Consider the following 20051-nt stretch of genomic DNA (forward strand, 5'->3'; position numbering starts at 1 on the left):
ATTAAAGAATCGAAACAGTGAAAAAATCCCAAACTGAAACATTGAAAAATTGAGAAATAAAAAAATAAAATAAATTTGCGCATTCATTAAATTTTTTGAGTCACCCTGTATATCCGAATCCAAACAATATGAATGGAATGATAAATTACAAGAAGAGACTCATTATATTTTGTAAACTTTAAATAGGATTATACGGCAAACTTTTGAGCTGACGTCATCAATTGTTTTGAGGGGATAAGCAAATATATTTTGACTAAAAATTTATTATGCTCTTTATAACCTTAAAACATTTGCAAGATTTCAAAGCATTGGGTTCTGTAGTTCCTAATTAAATCAATAAAATAAATTTACGCATTCATTAATTTTTGGGGTCATTCTGTATATGCAAATCCAAAAAACATGAATGGAATGATAAATCACAAGAAGAGACTCATCATATTTTATACAATTTAGATAGGATTTATTCAGAAAAATTTTGAGGTGACGTCATCCATTTTTTAGAGGGGATAAGTAAATATATTGTGATTAAAACGGTCTTGGTTTAATAACAAAAAAATATTGTTCGTCTATAAAACAAGCTCGTCTTAGACAAAGTATTCGTAAAAAAATAAGTCGTAAAAAAATTTGCGTATGCTGGTTCCGACTGCGATTATGGTTTAAATATTTTTTAGAAAATCCTGTCATGGATGTAAAAACATTTGTGACAGCCAAAGAGGTTTTTTTGAGAAAATTATCTTTGAATTTAGACCAAATTGAAATAGACACTAGGCAACAGGCACATTTGGGCAAAAGAAAGAGAAATTAGGGTTACGGCTTCAAATTTTGGACGTATTTACAAACTTAGACCGACTACAGCAATAGCTAAAACTGTGGAGTCTCTGTTGTACAGAGGTAATAGTCATACATACTATGGACAGCAAAGTGAGAAAAAAGCTGTCAAGTGTTTTGAAATAAATAAAAATATAAAAACTGAACGGTGTGGCTTGTTTATTTCAAAACAATTTCCTTACTTGGCTGCTAGTCCAGGCAGGGTTCTAGAGGATAGGAGTGCATTAGTCGAAATTAAATGCCCTTCAAAATCGCAAGATTTGTCTCCCGAAGAAGCGGTTAGAAAAAAAATAATCAAATTTTGTACATTGACAGTGAGAGAATTGAAACTAAAAAAAGAATCATGATTACTACTTTCAAATCCAGGGACAAATGCTTGTTACGGGTATTTCACAAGTTTATTTTGTTGTATGGACACTCAAAGGAATAAATATAGAAAAAATTTATATAGACGAAGAAATATATGTAAATAGATGGCAGATAAACTTCGCAGATTTTGCTTTGGCGCTTTATTGCCCGAAATAATTGATTCAAGAAGAAAGAGGAACCTGCATTTGCGAGAGATTTTTTTTAAATAAATAAAATTTGTTTCTATTTTTTTATGTACTTTAATAATTTGTTAGGAGTACATTTTTCATCACCAAGACTTGCATATTTTTATTATAAATATATTTTGAAAATGATCTCTCGACAAATGGAAACATATACGAGCACTTTTTTTGAGTAAACAATGAAGGGAGAAGTTACTGGGCGTAGGGCTTTTTTAAAACACCTCCTTTCTGGGATAAGTAGTAGATACACTTAGCTACTTATACGTGTTAAACAAAAGCTGTATTTTATATATTTTTTATTATTATTATAAATATGTTTATTAGTTTTATTAATTAAGAAAGCAAAATATATATTAATAATAATATTACAATGAATTTTTAGTAATCATGTGTATTGAATTCAGGATCCTGAGTGGAGTAAAAATATTATAGTTCCCCAGTTTTAATTCGGTTTTGTGATAGTACCTCATTGCGTAAAAGTTAATTTCCTTAACAATAGATTACTACGGCCGGTCCTGGCGGCTTGTTATAAAACTGAGTTCCTTGCCATAAATTAGAAAAATCAGCCGAGAACTCTAACAATTAGCTTATGGTAAAGCAGGCGATAAGGGTTTTACCTGGAAAGTCGCTTCCGTAAATTTTAGTGGCGCTCCTATCGGCAAAGTACTGAACTAACTGCTCAAATTCTGTCGAATTGATACCCATTTTTTTCAATAATTGTTAGTTTTTGTTAAAACCTCTGCTAACCAATAGATCATTAATTTTCGTCTGATATTCCTGTTAAAATTATTCGACGTATTTTGCATTAATTTGTGGTATATTTTGATTTTAATGAACACATTATTATTTAAACAAATTGTACCACTAACAAACATTTAATGACTCTGCGCCCTGTAAAAAGTGATGTTTTATCCATGTGCGAATTTTCAAGCGATTCTATGATGGTTATGACTCAAAAAACTTGAAAAGAAAACATACAATGGTGCCTTTTTTACGATATTTCTCAGCCATATTTTTTTAGTTGATTGAACTGGTCTCTGGGCTCTAGAATATGAAAAAAGCTGCAGTTTGATGTATGATACATCTATATTAATATCATTTTTTCGTACAAAAAACCAAAAAAATATTATACCTCGTCTAGCGAGTCCCTTAAACCGGAAATGCAGGAGTATATTGTTTTACAAAATCTAAGTAGCATTTACCGTGCAAATTGTTTACACAATATTACTAAAATATCTATAAAATTTGACTACAACCAATCTAGCAGATTGTCAAAATGTGTGGACTTATTTATGATATCGACTTTCCACTAGAGATAGCAGATATCATTTCAACTGAAATAAATTACCTTATTATATATACTTATTATTACCGTTTATATTGCTCTGATTAAGTACTAATAATAGTTGCTTTACTGATTTCGACCTTTTGAAATAAAAATAGATAAAACCATAATTAAATTCGATGAAACTTTCTTGAAAGTAAAATTCGGTCACCAGCCGGCGACTTGGCAACAGTGGTCGTTGATCACTTAGCAAGCACTTATCACTTGCGAGGGGATAGTCAAGTTTGCGTAAAATCAGTCACTTTGCCGTTCCCCTTTGTGACACCTGTGGCCAGTACGCCCCTGTCTCCTCGTCAAGCCGAATCTAGTGACCTGCTAGTGACTTCCACTCTTCGCTTCTTTCTCTTTAAGTTGGCTGCGCTGCCGCCAGTGACATTTCATCTGTTATGTAGAAAACGTCAAGAAATATGGAAAATAAAGTTCGTCGAGCACCCAGTCTTCATGTAATCAAAATAAACAGTGAAACGAAGGAATTCTCAACATCCCACTGACGTCAAGCACACCGAATCGCCAGCAACAGTCAAAACCGAGTTCCATTAAAATTTACCGTTTTGTTTTGACGTCGACGTAATGCAACTGTAAAGTAGTGGATAATGGTGGTAATAAGAAAATGTTAGAGATTTTGCAAATGTTTTTGTTCTTGTTCAAGTCGAAGTATCGGCGAAAATGTTATCTCTGGCAGGTTGTGTGTTGTGCAGTTCTGGTATTGAGTGTGTGCTCGATGGCTCGAGCTAAATGTGTCGACCCAAGTTGTAATGGCAATGGGGTGTGCAAAAATGATACTTGCGTGTGTTACGACGGATGGCAGGGGCCCCAATGTCAGTTCTGCGGAGGGAAAGTGCGGTAAGAAAAGTAGGAACGTAAGAACTGGGTTCGGAACATCATACACACATTGTGTAGCTTATCAACAATGTGATGATAACATCTCCACAATGATCATTTAGAGTGTGCATAGTTAGTTAATGATTGGGTTTAAATTTTAAGTGGTCACTTTACTAACTTACTGTAAGTGAGACTCGATAGTAGATTTATCTTATCAGCACAGATTGTTTGTTTGTTCCATTTAAAATGCAGAAAATGTTGGTTGTGACGCGATTGCTTGCAGAAATTACCAGCTGCGACTAGTTTTTTTTCAACAAATAAACTTGCTAGGGTTTGAAAAAAGTCCACAAAATGTTGTTTGTAATCCTGGAGTGCAGAGTTTTATTTGATTATTTACATAGACCTTGGGGAAAATTATGTGCGCATTTTAAATTCAATGGCATTGCTGAACACTTGCCGTTTTATATAGTTTATGTAGCTATTTTTAACTACTTATCGCTATTTTCGTTTTAATTAAATTGGGTAAGAGTTGCTGGAATTAAAACTTTCACCGTCATGCATTTGAGCATGGACAAAGCAGATGCAATCTGATCTTGTGCAAGGTTATACTGGTGCAAGAGCAGGACCGGCTTGGATTTTTTCCGAGTGAAATACCTGGGAGAAAGTCGAGAGTTTAATTAAATTAGTCAGTGAATTACTTGCATTGTTTTTCGCTTTATTACACCTGCAATACTTTGTGAGAGTATTTTTTACCGCCACAATTGCAAATTTTGTCTCATCATCCCCGCCAACAATTTGATGACGTCATCTCAAATTTTTGCTAAGTAATTAATTCTTATACAAAACTCAAAATCTTGCCACGTGTTCCACCCTAGATTTTGCATTGTAGTTTTTTATTTGGTTTTTTGTTTTTCTGCGTATTTACGTCATAACTAATACTGTGTTTTATCTACGCTATTCAGTAATGGAAATAAATATTTGTCGACAGCTTTTCTTTTAAGTGAGATAACTACTATCGACTTTGAGATAAAGGTGAAACCTTTCATAATACTGTTAAAAGCGATAAAAATTCTAAGAATACGATGTACAATTTTTTCTCTGAATTCTTCCAGTTATTTACAAAGAAGCATTGTTAATGGTTTCATATAATAATTTTGTACTCTTCAAATGTAATAAAATAATCTCATTGTTTGCTAGTCGTGATTTTTTAACTGCGACAATAACCTCCGAAACTACTGAACAACATTTACCAGTATACCGCTATTTTCAACTAAAAAATAAGTTTGACTACCAATTTTTGAAGTTTATCATACTTATATGACATGACAAAGCATAATTAGCATAGAAATCTTCACACTTGAAGTCGAAAAATTCCGGTGACCCCATAAAGATTCAAGAATGAAAGTACAGATGTAAATTTTTGAATGTGGTATCTGTCGTACCGCTAATTGCTTATCTAAACAAAGTCTACAAAAACTTTCCTGAATGTGTTTAATACCTTTCTTGCAAGACCGAAACCGTTCAATGAACCCAAGCAAATACTACTAAGGCGATAGGAACATTTTAAAAAGTTAAATTTTGTAACAAATTGTTAATCCGTTTACTAAATTTTATTATTGTGTTTGTAAAACGTACGTGTAAACAAATTGGAAATATCGTCAATATTTAATGATTAATAAACTAATTTTCATTACGTCGCCGTTCATTTTTCCAGCCTCGGCACCTCAACCGGCACCATCCACGACGGCTTGGGTAACTACTCCCTCAGCGTCAAATGCAGCTGGTTGATCGACGCCCCCAACACCTCCATCACCCTCCACCTCGAGGAGTTCGCGACGGAATGCGGCTGGGACCACTTGTACATCTTCGACGGCGACAGCGTGGACTCGCCTCTTTTGGCCGTCTTCAGCGGCCTCATGTACAAGAGCGACTACAGCATCCGGCGCATCCCCGAGATCGTGGCGTACTCCGGCTCCGCCTTGGTGCACTTCTTCAGCGACGACGCCTTCAACATGTCGGGCTTTAACATGACCTACCGCTTGAACGCCTGCCCCTCGAAGGTGTCGGGGGTGGACTGCAGCGGCAACGGCATCTGCATCGACGAAGTGTGCACTTGCTACGGCGGCTGGACGGGGGCGGCGTGCCACCTGCAGGAGTGCCCCGATAACTGCGGCAACCACAAGGGCAGGGGGCACTGCGAGCCGGAGTTCGGGTGCCGGTGCGAGAGCGAGTACAAGGGGGACGATTGCAGCCAGTACGCCCCGAGCGGGTACTGGGAGACGGTGAAAGTGGAGAGCTTCGTGCCGCCGGGGTCGGCGTCGCACGGGGCGGCGGTCTGGAGGGACTCGATGTATTTAATCGCCGGGGAGAGCTACATTAGGAGGTTCATGGTTTATGTATACGATTTTAATGGTAAGTGGGTCGGGCTCGAAACTTCGAGGAAAGTTTGAGGTGTACAGTGACGAGCTAAAATGGTAGTCGCTGCCGGCGGACTACCGAAAGTACCCGAACTGATTGAGAAAGGCTGGGGTTCTTTTAGTAACTTCAGGACTGAAAATGTCGAACAAAAAATTGTAGTTAATAAAAGGTTACTTAGTGCAATAAATTAACGTTTGATATTGTTACGATGATCGGTGATTTAAAATCGGCGTGGGTAAAACTCAACAATTTATTTAAACAGCTCGCGATCCTTCTCGAAAGGTCGCCGTCACCGTTTCTAGGTTTGTTCTGGAGCACCCATCGCGACTTCCGCTTCCAGGCTTTTCTTTAGCGAACGCTGTCCGACCGCCGTCACCGACGATGAGTCACCTAACATCCCCGCACATACTAGAAAACCCATAGGCGTCGTACCGGGGCACCGTATGGGTTTTTTTCATAACAATATTCTGTTTATCCAGCACGTTTTAATTTTTTCACTCAACTTTGATATGCGAGCAATAATAATAAACGTGATATTTTTTATTACAAAACTTAATTGCAGCCAGGCGTATGGGTTTATTTTCGTAACAATATTATTATTTTTTATTAAAAAACTTATTAGGAATATTGAAGTAATTAGTGCAATAATTAATTGCAGCCAGAAAGTTTAAACAACACCGCCTTTCTTGAACGCTTCGGGACATTATTTTTGTCCGTTTGGGTACTTATTGTTGTGTTGTTGTGTAGGGAACGTGTGGGAGACGCCCCACATCTCGGAGGGTCCATCTCACCGCTACGGCCACTCCACAGTAATCTACGGTGATAAAATTTTCCTCTATGGAGGTGTGTTGGGTAACCGCGGTCCCACTTCTGAAGTTTGGGCCTTCGATATCAATGCCAAAACGTGGGAAAACATAACAGTGAAAGCAGTGGCGTGTAATTCGAGCGTCCTGATGTGCGGTCCGTTAAAATCTGCCGGTCATACGGCTACGGTCATCGAAAATCCCACTAACCGGAAAGCCGACAGGATGATCGTCCTGTTCGGTCACTCTCCTCACTTGGGGTACTTGAATACGGTGCAGGAGTACTATTTCGGTACTCGCGAGTGGCATATAGTCACCACTAGGGGGTATCCGGTTAAGGGGGGGTACGGTCACACGGCCTCGTGGGACTCCCTCACCGGGAAGATATACGTGTATGGGGGAGTGGTGTCGGAGAACGAATCCGCTCAAGTTTTGAGCAAAAGTCTGTATTCTTATGATCCAAATAGCAGGGTATGGATTTTGTTGAAGGACGCCCCTTCGGCGCGTTTCTTGCATACGGCGACCTTCATCTCGGGGGGGTTGATGCTGGTCTTCGGCGGCAACACCCACAATGACACTTTGCACAGTTACGGAGCCAAGTGTTACAGTTCGGAGTTCCTGGCGTACGACGTGACGTGCGACACTTGGCAGGTGCTCCAGGTGCCAAAGGACATTCACGCGGATTTGGCGAGGTTCGGCCACTCGGCGGTCACTTTCGAGGGGTCCTTGTACATTTACGGCGGTTTCGACGGGCAGATGCTGTCCGACATGCTGAAATACACCCCCGGGAGTTGCACTTCGTACATCACCTCCAACGATTGCTTGAGCAAAAAACCGGGGGTGAAGTGCGTCTGGGATATGAGAAGCAACTTCTGCACCGCGATCCAAAACATTCCACCTAAGAACTTGACGTCGCAGGCTGACGGCCTCATCATCCGCTGCCCCGAACTCAACCGCACGATGATCACCCAAAGCGTGATCCAGAACGAGGGCAGATGCGAGAAGTTGGAGGATTGTTTGAGTTGCGTTCAAACGACTAGTGAGTGTGTTTGGTGCGGCAGCGCGTGCATGCATAACAAGAAGTGCAGGAACAGTTCAGAGAGCAACATCTCGAAGTTGGAACACTGTCCCCTGGATCCAACCCCGATATGTAAACAGCTCCACACTTGTTCCGCTTGCACTTCACAACCCTTCTGCAGGTAAGTTGGCCGAACTTTCAGCAAACACCCCGGTCTCTATACTGTGTTTACCGAACAGATGGAGTTGTAAAAGTGCGTTGTTATTGTTATTGTAGGTGGCGCTTCGAGCACGCCAAGTGCGTCACCCACCCCTTGCCTTCCAACACCACCGCGACCGCCGCGGAGCCAATCCAGTGTCAAAAAGTCTGTTCCGAATACTCGTCGTGTCTCAACTGTACCCAGGAGGAGTGCATTTGGTGCCAGAACGAGGGCCGCTGCGTCGACAAGAACGCGTACACGGCGAGCTTCCCCTACGGTCAATGCCGCGAGTGGACGACGGTCGGCAGCAAGTGCCGGAGTCGCGACAGCGGCGAGAACTCCCAGTGCAGCTTCTACTCGACGTGCGCCAAGTGCCGCGACGACCCGGCTTGCGGCTGGTGCGACGACGGTTCCAAGACGGGCCTCGGCGAGTGCATGCCCGGAGGGTACGCGGGTCCCACCCTCCACACGCACTCGCTGCCGTCGAGCACGTGCCCGTCGGACAGGTGGCACTTCACCACGTGTCCCCTGTGCCAGTGCAACGGGCACGCGAGCTGCGTCGCCAACACGAGCACGTGCCTGCCGTGCAGGAACCTGACGACGGGCAACCAGTGCGAGCACTGCGTCAAGGGGTACTGGGGCAACCCGGTCAACGGGGGCAAGTGCCAGCCGTGCGAATGCAACGGGCAAGCGACGCACTGCCACCCGGAGACGGGCAAGTGCTACTGCACGACGAAGGGGCTGATCGGGGACCACTGCGAGAAGTGCGACGCGACGAACCACTACAACTCGGATCCGATCAACAAGGAGTCGTGCTATTGTAAGTATGCACTATTCGGTCGGATGGAGAGGAGAAGTCGGTAATAGAACTCGTATTTCACAAAAAAACAGTCACCCATTAGTTTCAACATTGTTTAAATATGTTATAGTTGGACAACCTAATACAAATTTTACTTCGCCTAAATAGTGAGCTTTAGGACAAGAAATCCAGGGGGCGTGGGGCAAATTTTTCGTCAACGCGCATTTTCACTACAGTGAGCGAACGTATTAGGTTTATTTTACTCTACTTCAGATGGCGCCATCAAACATTAGCAAAGGCAAACACCCTTCACTCTGCTCTTATACGAGGAGTTATCCATAAATCCATAATTAACATTGTTCCGTAAGGAGTAATGTATATAGACATATATGTACAAAATATGAAAATATACTTGACATAAAAAATACGAAGCAACGCGTTGTAACATGATACGAAAGAATTGTATTTAAATGAATTTGACGCCTATTTTTATTTGACTATATCTGAAGACTGACAGAAACTTTCCAAGGGTTTTTAAACTGGTATAATTGTTTAGTTTTACGAGATTTAGTAAAATTTTGAAAATATTAACACAAAATGAAAATATATATTCAAAGTAAATAATAGAATGACATAAACTTTCGGCGTTGACATTACAAATAATTACAAGACAGAAAAAAAACGCATGTTTGTAATATCGGGTTGTTAAAGGTTGCTTTGAAGACTGTTTGTTTCTATGAAAAACAATTGATGAAATCCGACGTTTTGGTAGATTTTGTTCCAAAAATACGAGATAACTAATTGTTTCTAGTTGAATTAGTTTCCGCAACTTTTAAAATTTAAAAAGGATGCGCCATTCTGCTGTAATAAAATCTAGAATAAGGTCAAAATCACACTAATATTACATCTGATTTGTCAACCACATGAATATAATTTACATTAAAATAAGTTACAGACATTGTTTGAAATGTTTACTATATTTCGAAAACAAGATAAATAAGTAAATAAATAAAATATGCAGTTTATAAACTTTAGAATTTTAGTATAAAAGTAATCATGTTTGAAGCTTTATTTTGTCTATTCCATTTTATTGGGTGTACTCTGTACTGGGCCCCTCTCGGGATATAACACCGACATCAGTGCACCGACCCAACGTTCTTTAACCGATGGGATGATTTATTACTTCCGTTATGCTAGCCCTACACACAGCGATCTGGTTTTCGAATTTTCGGCTAGATCTGCACAGTTAACTCTTTGCGCACTGCACACTGACACAGATACAGAGTATTTTGTTCACGCCAGCATCAAAAATACTTCTCCGAAAGCACTTCTTCAAGTGTTAATTTTTTTAAGATGTAATACTTGTCAGCGTTTCCAAAATTTTCCTCTGCACAGGTCAACTAATTTTTCGTAAATCGCATTTTAAAATTTTTGTTATTGTATTTTTTACTTTTTAATTTTCTAAGGCATGAAAAAATCCCATATAGGTTTCTATGAATTTATTAACGAAATTAACTGATAACTTGCGCGCCATTTTGTGTTAATTAATATCAATAGTGATTATGATAATTTTAATCCATCTGAATGAAAATCCATTTCTCCCAAATATTTTAGACCGATATAAATTTATTACTTTCTTGGCACGATTTGTAATCCGAAGTCTCCCTCCACATGCAATTTTTCGTCGCCTGAGAACTTGTTTGATCTACAGACCAAACCACACTCAGGCCAATATCGGCTTTAAGCGATTTATTTATAAGTCGACATTCGTTAGAGTTGATCTGATACACATCCACTACGAAGAACTAACCCGTTTCGACCATTGGACTTTACAACGAATAAGTGAACACATTTCTTGAACATCTTAACGATTTAATACATAATGTTTCCGAATGACAAAATTTACATTTCAAATTGTATTATCAAATGGTAAAACACTCACCAAAATTTGTCACCAACAATGAAATGACGCAATCTCCAAATTTTACAATACTATATTACGTTTACGGTTTATGCATCCGTGTTGAGTTTTCACCTTGGACGTCAAGATTTTTGGAAAAAAATGAACATTTTCCAATTTATAATGTTATTTAAATTTAAAAAAATAGCATAGTCCTGATCTTGTGATTTATAAATACGCTATTGAGCCTTTTCGGCTTTTCGATTTCTCGATTTTTCAACTTTAAATGTCTCGATTTTTTAATATTTCAATTTTGGGCTTTTCCAATTCTTCCATTCTTCAAATTTTCCATTTCCCGATTTTTGCTTTTTGGATTTTCAATTTATTGTTAAACTTTAGATTTTTCAATTCTTCGACTGTTTTATACTTCGATTTTTTTTCGATGTTTTAATATTTCAATTTTTCAAATTTTTTCATTTTAATTTTCGATTTTCCAGTTTTTCTTTTTTAAAATTTTCCGATTATTGAATTTTTACATTTCTCAATTTATCGAATTCAGATGTTTCGTTGTTTGTTCAGTCTCTCAATTTATCAATTTTTCAATTTTTAACTTTCCTTTTCGACTTACGACTCCTCAATTTCTCGATCCTTCGATTTTTCGATTTCTCGATGTCTCAGTTTTTCAATTTTTTGATGTTTCGATTTTTGGATTTCTCGGTTTCTCGATTTTTTTCTTTTGAGCTTCTCAATTTCTGGATTTTCCAATTTTTTAATGTTCCGATTTTTCAATTTTTCAATTTTTTAAATTGAATTGGATTTCTCGATTCTTCAATTTTGCAATATTTTAATTGTTCAATGTTTTAAATCTTAGATTTTTCGATTTCTCGATTTTTTGACTTCTCAGTTCTTCAGTATTTAAATTTTTCAATGAAAAAATTTTGACGTTAAAATTTCAGTTTTCTGATTTCTCAATTAATCTATTTTTGATTTTCCCACTTCTCAAAGTTTCGATTTTTCAGTTCTTCAATTCTTCAATTTTTCGACTTCGCTTTATTGGTTTTTCGATTTCTCAATTTTTGGATATTTCTTTCAGTTTTGATATTTTTAAATACTTCGATTCTTTAATTTTTCAACCTCTAGATTTTTCGATCTTTTATTTTCGGATTATCAGTTTTTCGTTTTTTATGCATTAAATTTTTCAACTTTTCGATTGTTTTGTATTTCAATTTCTCAATTTTTCAACTTTTCCATATTTTAATTTTTAAATTTCTAGATTTTTCGGTTTCTCGATTTTTCAGTTCTTCAATTCTTTAATTTTTCGATTATTCAGGTTTTTGATTTTTCAATTTTTCGATTTTTTAAATTTGCGATTTTTCGACTCTGCTTTTTTGACTTTTCTGTTTCTCAATTTTTTAATTTCCTAATTTTTGGATATTTCGTTCAATTTTGTGATTTTTCAGTTTTTCCATTTTTTGAGTTTTCAGTTCTTCTATATTTCAATTTTTCAATTTTCGGAATATTTAAATTTTCGATTGTCCAATTGTTTTTTATTTTTCGATTTTCCAATTGTTCGATGTTTCGATTTTTGAATTAACCGATTGTTCAATTTCTGGATTTTAAAATTTTTGACTTTCCAATTTTTATTTTTTTGATTTTTTATGTTTCGATTTCTCGATTTTACAATTTTCCCATATTTGAATTTTTCAATGTTTTAAATTTTCGATTTCGAGAATTTACTGTGTCACCCACCCTTATTTTCTTAAAAGATATGTCATTTGCAAAAATCAGTCTCATACTTGCTTAGTTAAAAAATCGAAAAATGACAAATCGTGAAAAGGAAAAATTTTAACTTGAGAACTTGACAAAATTAAAAATCAAAAATTCATTCCAAAATTGTAAAGTTAAAACTTGAAACATCAAAAGATTGGAATTAAATCTGGAAAATTGTCAAACAAATTAGCAAATGAAATATTTAAAAGTTGAAAAATCTAAAAACTAAAAAAAAAATAAAACTGGAATTTCGAATTCGATTTTATAAGTTTTGTTTTTTTTTAATTTGTCATTTTTAGATTTTTAAGTTTTTTTATTTTTAGCAGGTACTAGCCCCACTCATCCAGCCTTTATTTTCTTAGAAAAATAAGTCATCTGCCAAAATCAGTCTCATCTTGACAAGTACTACCCCGCCCACCCACCCTTTATTTTCTTAGAAGAATGGGTCATCTGCCAAAATCAGTTTTATCTTGACAAGTACTAGCCCCGCCCACTCACCCTTATTTTCTTAGAAGATATGTCATCTGCAAAAATCAGTCTCATACTTGCTTAGTTAAAAAATCGAAAAATGACAAATCGTGAAAAGGAAAAATTTTAACTTGAGAATTTGAAAAATTAAAAATCAAAAAATTCCAAAATTGTAAAGTTAAAACTTGAAACATCAAAAAATTGGAATTAAAAACTAGAAAATTCTCAAACAAATTATCAAATGAAATATTTAAAAGTTGAAAAATCTAAAAACTAAAAAAAAAAATTAAAACTGGAATTTCGAATTCGATTTTATAAGATTTGTTTTTTTTTCAATTTGTCATTTTTAGATTTTTAAGTTTTTTTATTTTTAGCAAGTACTAGCCCCACCCATCCAGCCTTTATTTTCTTCGAAGAATAAGTCATATGGAAAAATCAGTCTCATACTTGCTTAGTTAAAACATCGAAAAATGACAAATCGTGAAAAGGAAAAATTTTTACTTGAGAACTTGAAAAATTATAAATCAAAAAATGCTAAAATTGTAAAGTTAAAACTGGAAACATCAAAAGATTGGAATTAAAAACAGGAAAATTGTCAAACAAATTATCAAATGAAATTTTTAAAAGTTGAAAAATCTAGAAATTAAAAAAAAAATTAAAACTGGAATTTTGAATTTGATTTTATAAGATTTGTTTTTTTCAATTTGTCATTTTTAGATTTTTAATTTTTTTTTTATGTTTAACAAGTACTAGCCCCACCCATCCAGCCTTTATTTTCTTAGAAGAATAAGTCATCTGCCAAAATCAGTCTCATCTTGACAAGTACTACCCCGCCCACCCACCCATTATTTTCTTAGAAGAGTTGGTCATCTGCCAAAATCCGTCTTATTTTAACAAATACTAGCCTCGCCCACCCACCCTTATTTTCTTAGAGGATATGTCATTTGCAAAAATCGGTCTCATACTTGCTTAGTAAAAAATCGAAAAATGACAAATCGTGAAAAGGAAAAATTTTAACTTGAGAATTTGAAAAATTAAAAATCAAAAAATTCCAAAATTGTAAAGTTAAAACTTGAAACATCAAAAGATTGGAATTAAATCTGGAAAATTGTCAAACCAATTATCGAATGAAATATTTAAAAGTTGAAAAACCTAAAAACTAAAAAAAAAAATTAAAACTGGAATTTCAAATTCGATTTTATAAGATTTGTTTTTTTTTCAATTTTTCAATTTGTCATTTTTAGATTTTTAAGTTTTTTTATTTTTAGCAAGTACTAGCCCACCCACCCAGCCTTTATTTTCTTAGAAGAATAAGTCATCTGCCAAAATCAGTCTCATCTTGACCAGTACTACCCCGCCCACCCACCCTTTATTTTCTTAGAAGAGTGGGTCATCTGCCAAAATCAGTTATATCTTGACAAGTACTAGCCCCGCCCACCCACCCTTATTTTCTTAGAAGATATGTCATTTGCAAAAATCGGTCTCATACTTGCTTAGTTAAAAAATCGAAAAATGACAAATCGTGAAAAGGAAAAATTTTAACTTGACAACTTCAAAAATTAAAAATGAAAAAATTCCAAAATTGTAAAGTTAAAAGTTGAAACATCAAAAGATTGGAATTAAATCTGGAAAATTGTCAAACAAATTATCAAATGAAATATTTAAAATTTGAAAAATCTAAAAACTAAAAAAAAAAATTAAAACTGGAATTTCGAATTCGATTTTATAAGATTTGTTTTTTTTTTCAATTTTTCAATTTGTCATTTTTAGATTTTTAAGTTTTTTTATTTTTAGCAAGTACTAGCCCACCCACCCAGCCTTTATTTTCTTAGAAGAATAAGTCATCTGCCAAAATCAGTCTCATCTTGACCAGTACTACCCCGCCCACCCACCCTTTATTTTCTTAGAAGAGTGGGTCATCTGCCAAAACCAGTTTTATCTTGACAAACACTAGCCCCGCCCACCCACCCTTATTTTCTTAGAAGATATGTCATCTGCAAAAATCAGTCTCATACTTGCTTAGTTAAAAAATCGAAAAATGACAAATCGTGAAAAGGAAAAATTTTAACTTGAGAACTTGAAAACTTAAAAATCAAAAAATTCCAAAATTGAAAAGTTAAAACTTGAAACATCAAAAGATTGGAATTAAATCTGGAAAATTGTCAAACCAATTATCGAATGAAATATTTAAAAGTTGAAAAACCTAAAAACTAAAAAAAAAAAAATTAAAACTGGAATTTCAAATTCGATTTTATAAGATTTGTTTTTTTTTCAATTTTTCAATTTGTCATTTTTAGATTTTTAAGTTTTTTTATTTTTAGCAAGTACTAGCCCACCCACCCAGCCTTTATTTTCTTAGAAGAATAAGTCATCTGCCAAAATCAGTCTCCTCTTGACAAGTACTACCCCGCCCACCCACCCTTTATTTTCATAGAAGAGTGGGTCATCTGCCAAAATCAGTTTTATCTTGACAAGTACTAGCCCCGCCCACTCACCCTTATTTTCTTAGAAGATATGTCATCTGCAAAAATCAGTCTCATACTTGCTTAGTTAAAAAATCGAAAAATGACAAATCGTGAAAAGGAAAAATTTTAACTTGAGAATTTGAAAAATTAAAAATCAAAAAATTCCAAAATTGTAAAGTTAAAACTTGAAACATCAAAAGATTGGAATTAAATCTGGAAAATTGTCAAACCAATTATCGAATGAAATATTTAAAAGTTGAAAAACCTAAAAACTAAAAAAAAAAATTAAAACTGGAATTTCAAATTCGATTTTATAAGATTTGTTTTTTTTTCAATTTTTCAATTTGTCATTTTTAGATTTTTAAGTTTTTTTATTTTTAGCAAGTACTAGCCCACCCACCCAGCCTTTATTTTCTTAGAAGAATAAGTCATCTGCCAAAATCAGTCTCATCTTGACCAGTACTACCCCGCCCACCCACCCTTTATTTTCTTAAAAGAGTGGGTCATCTGCTAAAATCAGTTTTATCTTGACGAGTACTAGCCCCGCCCACCCACCCTTATTTTCTTAGAAGATATGTCATTTGCAAAAATCGGTCTCATACTTGCTTAGTTAAAACATCGAAAAATGACAAATCGTGCGTTCAAATGCCTACATACTGATAAGCACGTACATACAAGACGCATTTAAGGCTGTTCTAAGTCTGCTACATTTAATTTTTGCGATTTTAAATTTATTTCTTGATGTCTAATAAATCGTATATATTTAAATGGTGGTAAATATTTTGTGATAAAATGCATTTTAGTTTCAAAGATAATATGTATTTAGTGATTTGACTACTGTTAATAAAAAAAATACGTAAGATGTTAATAATATTAAATTTTTGTTACCTTAACCTTTATTTGTTTCTGTGCAAACATACGTGCTACCACACACATGAAACAGGCATGCACTACATATAAATATATTGCATATATGTAAAGTCTACCTTATCGACATCACGTGCTTACAGACTATTTTTACCTCCTTTCGTAAGGTACCGCCACTTCACAGTGAAGCGAGTGAGATGTAAAACATATGTTCATTCTTTTCTACACGGGAAAGTGATTCTCCGTATAGGTTGTCCAACTATAATATACTTAAGCAATGGTTTCAAGTTGTGGCGAATATTACGGACGTATTGTTCCACGTTGCATTGGTGTAATGTGAGTTGGAGTTCCTCAAGGAGTCGTGCTGTGAGCCACACGTTTTATCATTTTCATCAATGATATAACTATTATAAACTATAACAACTATCGAAATGTTAGCAGCATTGGAAGTGCTATAGCTATCATTTAGTCAAAATATATTGCAAAGCAATGCACTTTTAGCTTTGTTTTATCAGAAAGAACGGTCTTTGTTGTAGACGACCTCACCATCGACTACCAATTCACTTTCAACTTGTCAAAGAAGGAAGACCGCCATTTCACCCAAATCAATTTCCGAAACGCTCCCATAAAAGCCGACATCGACGCGGATTTTTCCATCCAGTGCTCCGTTCTTGCCAAGATGAACATAACGATACGAAGTCGAAATAACAAAGAGGAGAAACCCATCTATGAAGACTTCAATTGTACAACGTTCAAGACCAAATTTCCAAAGTCTGAATATAACTTCGGCGTCGAAGACAACGTGACTCTAACGACTTTCTACGTCTACGTCTACGACTTCCAGCCGCCGCTGTGGATACAGATCTCGTTCTCGCAGTATCCGAAACTGAATCTCCAGCAGTTTTTCATTACTTTTTCTTCGTGAGTTGGCGTAGGTTTCCTCGGTGTCCGTACTGACGTATTGTTCGCAGGTGTTTCTTGTTGTTGTTGTTGTTCGCCGCCATTTTGTGGAAAATCAAGCAGCGCTACGACATGTACCGCAGACGCCAGCGGCTGTTCGTGGAGATGGAACAGATGGCGTCTCGGCCGTTTTCTCAGGTGCTGGTCGAGTTAGAAGTTAAGGAGAAGCTAGAGTTTGATAACGGTATATCGATGATCGCCGACTTGAAGCGGAAAAAGCGGGACGCCCCGAGTCCGATAGCGCTGGAGCCGTGCTACGGCAACAAGGCGGCGGTTTTAAGTCTGTTGGTGAGGTTGCCTACGGGCTGTGAGCCGTACACGGTGAAGGGGCAGTCGGCGGGGTTGGCCATCGCCAGCGCTTTAGTCACTCTGGGTAACCCCCGGAAGATGAGCATCGATCAAGTCAAAACTGAAACGAAGACGGGGAAGTCGAGGAAATCGCAGAGTCAGCATCCAGATAGTTGTCTTTAGTTGTTTTCAGATCATTTCAGGTCGGTGCTGGCGGTTGTCTGCGGACGGGGTGCAGCAGGGAGGTCGGGTCAGCCGCTATTCGCGGATCAAATCTGTGGCGCTACTCGCAAGTCGTACTTATCGTTGACCGGCTGCAGGCAGGGCTGGCGTCGTTAGGTCGTAGTTTAGTACCTTCATGTAAAATTGTGATACATAATTTCCATGATAAGTCGGCCAAGTTTGTCCAGTTTATTGAATTTTTTACATAGGAAGCATGAAATGACAATTTAAATAATATTAAACAGAGAAATAGTTAATTGATGTATCCAGAGCTCAGCACGTTTCATGTGAAGAGTCCTGTAATATTCTTCTAAGTATTTTGAAGCAATTTTAGCAATATTACTAACTACATGCTTTTTTAAATAGTGTTTTTCCCCCCCGTCGTATATTTTTTAATCTAGTTTTGTGTGGTGAGCTTTTTTAAGACATTTTATGAGAGACTGAAGATATTTATTGTTTTATATTGATATTTTTTCATGTAGATCTGTTAAATTTTTGCGTATTTTTGTTGTATGTTTTTTAATAAATTTCGCTTGCTATTACGAAGAGGTTAGCTTATAAATTGAGTCTTGCACGTTGCAACGTCAGAAGCGTGGTTGTTTCGTGCAACGTTCAAGTGGTTTCATATTTTTTTAACTTAATTTGTTTTTATGCATTTTTTTTTTCCTTTTTTGGTAATGGGTTAAGGACATTTCTCGTTAAGTTGTACTGAACGGATCGCCTAGTCCTTGCATTAATATTAATGCGGTCCTGATCTCATTACTTTCATTTCTCTGAACAGTTATTGGTGTAGTTTCCACTTTTAAATCAGAGTCGTTCACTGAAGCAGAATGGAAATAACTTTCTCATTTTATGTATTGTTCATACAGGAACATATTTTAGTAATATTTTTCCATTTATTTACTGCCATGTACCTACCTTATTATGTACAATTACTTCTATTGTAAATATATCATTAGTTATAGCACTGGTTTGCATTTTAAACCCGCACAATTCAGAAAACTAGAATTTTTGACTAAATTATATAGTAGGAAGAAATTTTTGGTTGCCTACATTATCTTTCAAAGAAGTTTTCAATTCGTGTAGGATTCCTCCATGGATGAAACCATTGTTTAAGTATATTATAGTTGGACAACCTAATACAAATTTTACTTCGCCTAAATAGTGAGCTTTAGGACAAGGAATCCAGGGGGTGTGGGACAAATTTTTCGTCAACGCGCATTTTCACTGCAGTGAGCCAACGTATTAGGTTTATTTTACTCTACATCAGATGGCGCCATCAAACATTAGCAAAGGCAAACACCCTTCAATCTGCTCTTATACGAGGAGTTATCCATAAATCCATAATTAACATTGTTCCGTAAACAATAATGTGTAAACATATATGTACAAAATATGAAAATATACTTGACATAAAAAATATGAAGCCAACGCGTTGTAACGTGATACGAAAAAATTGTATTTAAATGAATTTGACGTCTATTTTTATTTGACTGTATCTGAAGACAGACAGAAACTTTCCAAGGGTTTTTAAACTGGTATAATTGTTTAGTTTTACAAGATTTAGTAAAATTTAAATTCGTGGTGTTACAAAAATATTAACACAATATAACAGAATGACAAACTTTCGGCGTTAACATTACAAATAATTACAAGACAGAAAAAAACGCATTAAGAACTTAAGAGGCATGTTTGTAATATCGAGTTGTTAAAGGCTGCTTTGAAGTCTGTTTGGTTCTATGAAAAACAATTGCTGTTATGCGACGTTATGATAGATTTTGTTCCAAAAATACGAGATAACTAATTGTTTCTTGAACTAGTTTCCGTAACTTCTAAAATTTAAAAAGAATACGCCGTTCTGCTGTAATAAAATCGAGAATAATATAAGGCCAAAATCACAATAATATTACATCTGATTTTGTTAACCACATGAATATAATTTACATTAAAATAAGTTACAGACATTGTTTGAAATGTTTATTATAGTTCGAAAACAAGATACTCGTACAATAAATAAATATATAAATAAATAAATAAATAAATAAATACATAAATAAATAAATAAATACATAAATAAATAAATAAAATGTTTAGTTTATAAACTTCAGAATTTTAGTATAAAAATAATCATGTTTGAAGCTTTATTTTGTCTGTTCGATTTTATTGGGTGTATTGGACCCCTCTTGGGATATAACACCGACATCAATGCACCGACCCAACGTTCTTCAACCGATGGGATGATTTATTACTTCCGTTATGCTGGCCCTACACACAGCGATCTGGTTTTCGGATTTTCGGCTAGATCTGCACAGTTAACTCTTTGCGCAC

General features: G+C 35.8%; 1 protein-coding gene across 1 annotated transcript; it reads left to right on the forward strand.

The window, feature by feature from the left end:
• The first annotated feature begins 3008 nt into the window (after positions 1 to 3008).
• Positions 3009 to 18687, forward strand: LOC135139070 (attractin-like protein 1). Its single transcript, XM_064069161.1, has 6 exons — positions 3009 to 3567; positions 5261 to 5958; positions 6712 to 7966; positions 8062 to 8804; positions 16790 to 17174; positions 17225 to 18687. Exons 1-6 carry the CDS (start codon positions 3335 to 3337, stop codon positions 17682 to 17684), a joined length of 3774 nt encoding a protein of 1257 aa, XP_063925231.1. The 5' UTR covers positions 3009 to 3334; the 3' UTR covers positions 17685 to 18687.
• Positions 18688 to 20051: the final 1364 nt, after the last annotated feature.

Source organism: Zophobas morio, unplaced genomic scaffold, assembly GCF_036711695.1.
Source record: "Zophobas morio isolate AGI-343-1 ecotype UQ-CSIRO unplaced genomic scaffold, CSIRO_AGI_Zmor_V1 ptg000004l, whole genome shotgun sequence".
NCBI lineage: Eukaryota > Metazoa > Arthropoda > Insecta > Coleoptera > Tenebrionidae > Zophobas > Zophobas morio.

Excerpts from the sequence above, each read along its gene's own strand:
- LOC135139070 (XM_064069161.1), top strand. The coding sequence starts at position 3,335 with ATGTTAGAGATTTTGCAAATGTTTTTGTTCTTGTTCAAGTCGAAGTAT. Across the intron at positions 3,568-5,260 it reads TTCTGCGGAGGGAAAGTGCG|CCTCGGCACCTCAACCGGCA; the intron begins GTAAGAAAAGTA and ends TCATTTTTCCAG. Across the intron at positions 17,175-17,224 it reads TTTTTCATTACTTTTTCTTC|GTGTTTCTTGTTGTTGTTGT; the intron begins GTGAGTTGGCGT and ends TATTGTTCGCAG.